Consider the following 6,054-nt stretch of genomic DNA (forward strand, 5'->3'; position numbering starts at 1 on the left):
AGAAAAGTAAAGTCCAATTTGGAGTTGTGCATTCATGACTCATTGAAGGATTTCATTCACTATTTTTCCCACTTTGAGTGATTACTTGAGCAAATAAATCATTTATAGTTGTATAACTAACTCACTAAACCAAGAAAATTTTCACTTTTTTAAAGTGAACTTATTCCACTATGTTTGTCCCCTAATATATGGTAGGTTAAAGTCAAATGACTCATCATTTCAATATATTCAATAATAATAATAATAATAATTTAAAAAAAGATTGGGGATGGTAAACAATAGATAAAAGTTCAAATTTGTACAAGCATAAATGCAAATATTTCAAAATATTTGACATTTTGGAAAAGTAGGAATCCGTTTGTTGTTGTTCTTTCAAATATACTCTTAATGCTTTAATTTGTGGAATGTTAAGTAAGTGAGACGTTTAAGGGATAACCATTGAAAATTCAGACAAAATACTGTTATGTTAAGTAGTTAGATGTACATGAGTTCGACTGACCTCAATCGATTTTACTTTAACCTTATATTTGTTTTAAAAATTCAGTTAGCTAGTATATAATTAAAATTATCAATATTAGAAGCAATTACTTCAAGAAAATTACAATCCGGAATAATCACAAATGAAACTTCAAATGATAGATTCTATTGACGTGTACGAAAATCTTAAAAGACAGATAATATGAACGGATGGGAATACATACCTCAACTTTCTTCATCCATGAAGTAGCCTTTTGAACTTCTTCATTTTCCCATCCATTAATCACAGCATCTTCACACTTGAACCTATTATTAATCTTTGCAATTTTTGCAGTTTGCCATGCACTAATCTTTGATTCAACTTCCTCTTTCTTCACTCTATGTACAATCACTTCTCCTTGTTGACTAATTTCACTCAAATTATTGTTAGGAGAAGGAGCACTAGGGTTTAAATAAACATTATTATTGTTGTAATTATTATTATTATTATTATTATTCGTATTATCTGCTACAATAGCTAAAGAATTATTTTCTTCGACTATAGTCTCCTCTTCGAAAATCCTTCCTAAATTATTATTGATTGTACCTTCAACTTCATGACTTGTACCATTATTATTGTTGTTGTTGTTGTTGTCGTCGTTGTTGTTGGTAGAAGATCCAGCAAGTACCAAAGCATTGAACTCTCTACTCATGGTTGTGAAATTCTCACTTGGAACTCCTCCTAACTCTGAGGACAAAGATGATGATCTATGACTACTTGTTTCCCAAGCTTCCCTTCTTCGTCCTGCACGATTAATATTCATCATGATTGGTGGTACTGGTGGTTGTGGTGGTGACATAGTGTGGATATCTCTGATATGATCATCTCGATGATTCTGATTCTGATTCTGATCTTGATCTTGATCTTGATCCTGATGATCTTCATGATTGTTGTCTCTATTATTGTTGTTGCTTGATAGGACTAGAGCTCTTTGATCATTAGACATGACAAGGTTTTTGTTGATTTCTTAATTTCTATAGGGATTTTGTTAGGTTTTTAGTGTATATTTGGTAGAATGATCATACAAGTGGATGAAGGAGAAAAGGAAAATGGAAGGGTGAAAAATAAAAGGGAGAAAAAAGCAACATCATCTTGATTATTATTTTTTTGGACTATAGTTTAATCAAAGAAAATATGGTCAAAGTGATATGAACCACACATGCAAGTTGGAGTATAGTAGTAATTGAGTAATATATGAGGAAAGTTCAAGAAATAAATACTATGGTTCCCAATTCCCATAATTCACAGATAAAGCTAAATAAAGTAAGAAGTATAAACCTAGAAAAAAAAAATGTTATTAATTAGTGCTGATTATGATGATTTTTTTTTTGGGGCTTTACCATAATTACATTCTATAATATACAAAAGATATACATTATTTTAAAATTAAAGTATACATATTTTATGTATATGATACAATAATATATATATATTGACTATTATTTTGATACACGACTATACAATATTATTTTTCCTCTTTTTTTTTAGCATGAAGTTTCAAGTACCCTTATCTTTTGATAGTTAAAGTATTTCCTGAATTGACAGAGTCAGAAAATTATATAAGGAATTCAAACATATATCCGGAATGATATGGTACATAGATAGATAAACATCTTAACATGATCTTAGCGTAGTAACCAAACATCCTAACTTTCAAAATGCATGTTTAGACATCTTAACTTGTTTGCTCTCCTTATCACACTTTCGAATGTACATTCTCAAAATTGAGGTATTTACGAGGCCAACTTAAATCAAACTAAGTTAAGAAGAAGAATAAGAAGAATTGCTTAAGTTAAGATTTCATCTATCTATGTTATGTATTATACGACAAGAAGAAGGACCAAATCTATAAGACACACTAAACTATAGGGACTTAATTGCAAAAGAATCACTTTAAGTAGTGTCGGCCAAAGAGGATTCTATTTATCAGTGGGACCATATAAAATCTAACACGTGTCACACGTATCACCACGTGGATGAATCTCATTGGCTACAAATAAACTCAATGCTTTATGTCGTTTTCATTTTAAGCATTAAGAACCAAGCAATACCGTCAGATTATCGACACGTGTACGACAAAAACATGAATAAATATTAAAGGTTAATAAGATGACCACGTCACATGTGATAATTTATCAAACATTATCAATGCAATAATTAGAGTAGTAAAATATTGATTAAGATATTCATTAATGATCTCTCAACTCTTAATTAGAGGTATTGATTGTTCAGTCGGAGTTCGGCCTTTGAAAATAGAGAAGCTTTTCTTGGCGGCATTGAATTTGAATTAGTCTGATCCAATACATTATCAACAATGATTATAGTGTGATGAATAAGTTCTTTTGATTCTAAAGTATGTGTCTTATTTTTTCGAGTTTGAACTTTGTGAATTGATGAGTAACTATTGATAGAAAGTATTTTCCTCAAATAGGTTCTATGTGACACGAACTTGAATTAGTTAGATCCAATGCATTACATGTCATAAACAAATGTATTATGAAGAATGAGATTCTTAATCAGAGGTTTAAGTCTTTTGAATTCAAGCTATACAAACTGATAAACGATCATAAGAAGCACATCCCCCTCTAATTATAAATTCTAAGTGATGAAAATTTAAAATAGTCAGATTCAATGCATTCTAAATATTAAGAAAATTCAAAGAAGCTTACTTTTACTTTTACTTTTGGATTTCTTTCCATTTATTTGCTTTTCCAATCAAAATTTTAGTGATATAAATGTGAGTGGGCAATGAGAAATTGGAATATGACAAGTCTCCTGTGTTTTTTAATAGAAAATTAGATACAGGTGTTTGCAATAATAGTATTGGAACAAATAAGTTTTGAAAAAGATGTGATTAGTTTATTTTTGTCCTCTTATCTTACTTTCAGCTGGTAATATCTCCATCACCTACCAAATTTTTAGAAATAATGGTCAAAAACTCATCTAAATTATTATTTTTTCATAGATTTCACACTTTAATTATCAGTTATTTTTTTTTTTTTTTTTATATGAACTTTCTTCATTTATGTATCCAAACACACCTAATTAAGAAGATGGTGATAATTTAGATTAAAAAGAAAAGGAACAATTTTTCAAATAAGAAAAAGAAATAGCCGATATAAAATTTGAGAAATAGTGATAGTTCAGTTTTTTGGAAGTTCTACTTTTGAAGTTGATACTTTTGTCATTTTGTAATAAATGAGATTTTTTAGTGGTTGATTGGTTCCTTGTAACTAATTAGAGTAGTAAGAGTGTATTAAGGTATGTGAAAAGTCTACTATGAAACATGACATTATTCACTCTCAATAGTTTAAGGGATCGCCTGGTGTGGTGGATAAGAAAAAATAATTTCGGGATAAATTTAAAGTACCCCTTAATTCTTTATTCGGTTACAAAGTGTGAGATAATTTATCCTAAAGGGATTGTTTGGTGTGAAGAATTTTATCAAATAGTCTTGAGATTGATTAAATTATAGTGACGCTTAATTTGTTGTTTGATTGGCAAGTCCGAAATAACTTATTTTGAAATTAACAATAAGTATCGGAATAAGTTATCCGACCTCTTTCGATAGTATAATAATCCCACCATAATTTATCATGGGATAAATCTTTTAAATGACAAAATCACCCTTCAAACCCTTTATGCTAAGAGCTAGGAGAAAGTCAAATATGGAGAGAATGAAGACATAATGGTGGGTAAAAGAGATTGTAATTTGTTGGATAATTTGGTGATTGGATTAATTAGTCAAGAGGTTTCATATGCCTTTAATATAAAAATAAATTTTTCTTATTAATATAGTCAAAAGAGAAAGGATTATTTTATTTTATTTTCTGCTTCAAAATTAAATGATAGACTCTATTTTATCCATCTCTTTTCAATGATATGTATAACATCCTCGTCAATCTCCATATTTTCTTAAATTATTGACCCAAGATTTTTGGAACTCCCTTAAGGATGACTTGTGTATCAAACCTTGTTTTCATGTCATGCCTCGTGAATTGCATTACTAAACTTGCATTCAAATTTCTTTGTCTTACTCTTTCTCAACTTAAAATCCTTAGACTCTAAGATTTGTCGTCAAACTTCCACTCTATCGTTAACTCAATCATGTATTTTGTTAAGCAAAATTAACTACACATTTCAAAGTATTTTTCAAGTAAATTAATTAATAACTATACACCAACTAATTAGTAGGAATAATATTATGATAAAATATACACTTCGTTTATTATTCTTAAGAATGTACAAAGTCCACTATGACTAAAATAAAAGTGAACAAAAGGAGTAATTTTATTCTGGAAATAAATTTGTTTTGTTACAAAAAAATGCACATGAAAAACATCTCAAAATTAGTATAACTACACATTTGCAGTTATCACTCACTGGACTTCAACAATGAATCCAAGCTCATGTGTCCCTATTCCTAAAGTCTATAGCGACATTAAATCTAATGACAATCAATTAACATCAATAAAGATTTTAGCACTCGTTGTTAATGTATGTATTTATTGTAGTGTGTACCCCTCAAACGAAAAAGGGAAAAGGTTTCAGATTGACCTTGAGATTTGTTTATAATCCCGTGATGATAAATCAAATATGCTAGTAGACTGGAAACAACATTACAGACCGGTTAGAACCATGAAAAACACCAAATCAAGATCACGTTAATGTTGACCGATGCCAATTCTTAAGTTAGAAGTTTCCATATTTCCATCGAACAACTCAAAACTCGTCTGAATTCTTTTGAGACCCAAACCAAAAATCACCTTACGGAGATGATGGAACTATCAAAATTCTATTTCAAGCTTGTCTTCTAGTAAAACCCTTAGTTGAGTGACTTTGAAGTAATACAAAAAATTGAGTGACTTTATGCGAAAAGAACTATTAGTTGAATAAGCATCTGAGATATGTTATACCACCACATGTTTTACCTCACCAACAATCAGGGGCGTATGTACATGAAGGGGAGGGGGTTCACATGCACCCATCCTCCTCTTCCTAACCCCTATATAATACTACTATTTTTCTAATTATCTTTTTAAATTTGTGTTGGTGAACTCAAGGTTAAAAAGAATACTCTAGTATATTGATAAGTAAGTATAAATAGGGGGTGCATAACTTATAGATTTGTGGTTCAAATTTTTCTATCCACATTAATATTTTTAATTTTTAATTAATATAACAAAATGTGCCACTTTTCATAGATCTTTTTAATAATTTATAAATAAAAAGAGGTTCAAATACCCATATTTTTAGGTTGCATTAGCTATGTCTAGACCTTAAGCTAGAAGTGTCAATAAAGTCAAATTATATTTTTTACTTTCTTTTTCTCCTTTCCTTCTTTATTTAGACGTTTTTCTTATTTATTTATTTTAACTTTTTCTTTTGACTTTTCAAAGCCCTAAACTAAAAGGTAAAAAGGAGTAAAGACATCATATTGTTCTTCTTTTGGCTTCATTCCACATTTCCACTTTGTTGTTCATGGTGAAGTAGAAGTGAGATTTGAGAACAAGTAACAAGGTATGTTATCTAAAAAA

The 6,054-nt window shown here is 29.5% G+C and overlaps 1 protein-coding gene across 1 annotated transcript in view; it reads right to left on the reverse strand.

Annotated features, from left to right (window-relative positions):
- LOC102583746 (myb-like protein D) overlaps window positions 1–1,738 on the reverse strand; it is a 4,080-nt gene extending 2,342 nt beyond the window's left edge. Inside the window, exon 1 of the mRNA XM_006350148.2 lies at window positions 702–1,738. Coding sequence (XP_006350210.1) covers window positions 702–1,463 — 762 coding nt within the window. The 5' untranslated portion in view covers window positions 1,464–1,738. The remainder of the gene's footprint in view (window positions 1–701) is intronic.
- Window positions 1,739–6,054: the final 4,316 nt, after the last annotated feature.

Source organism: Solanum tuberosum, unplaced genomic scaffold (genome assembly GCF_000226075.1).
Source record: "Solanum tuberosum cultivar DM 1-3 516 R44 unplaced genomic scaffold, SolTub_3.0 scf00118, whole genome shotgun sequence".
Taxonomy (NCBI): Eukaryota; Viridiplantae; Streptophyta; class Magnoliopsida; order Solanales; family Solanaceae; genus Solanum; species Solanum tuberosum.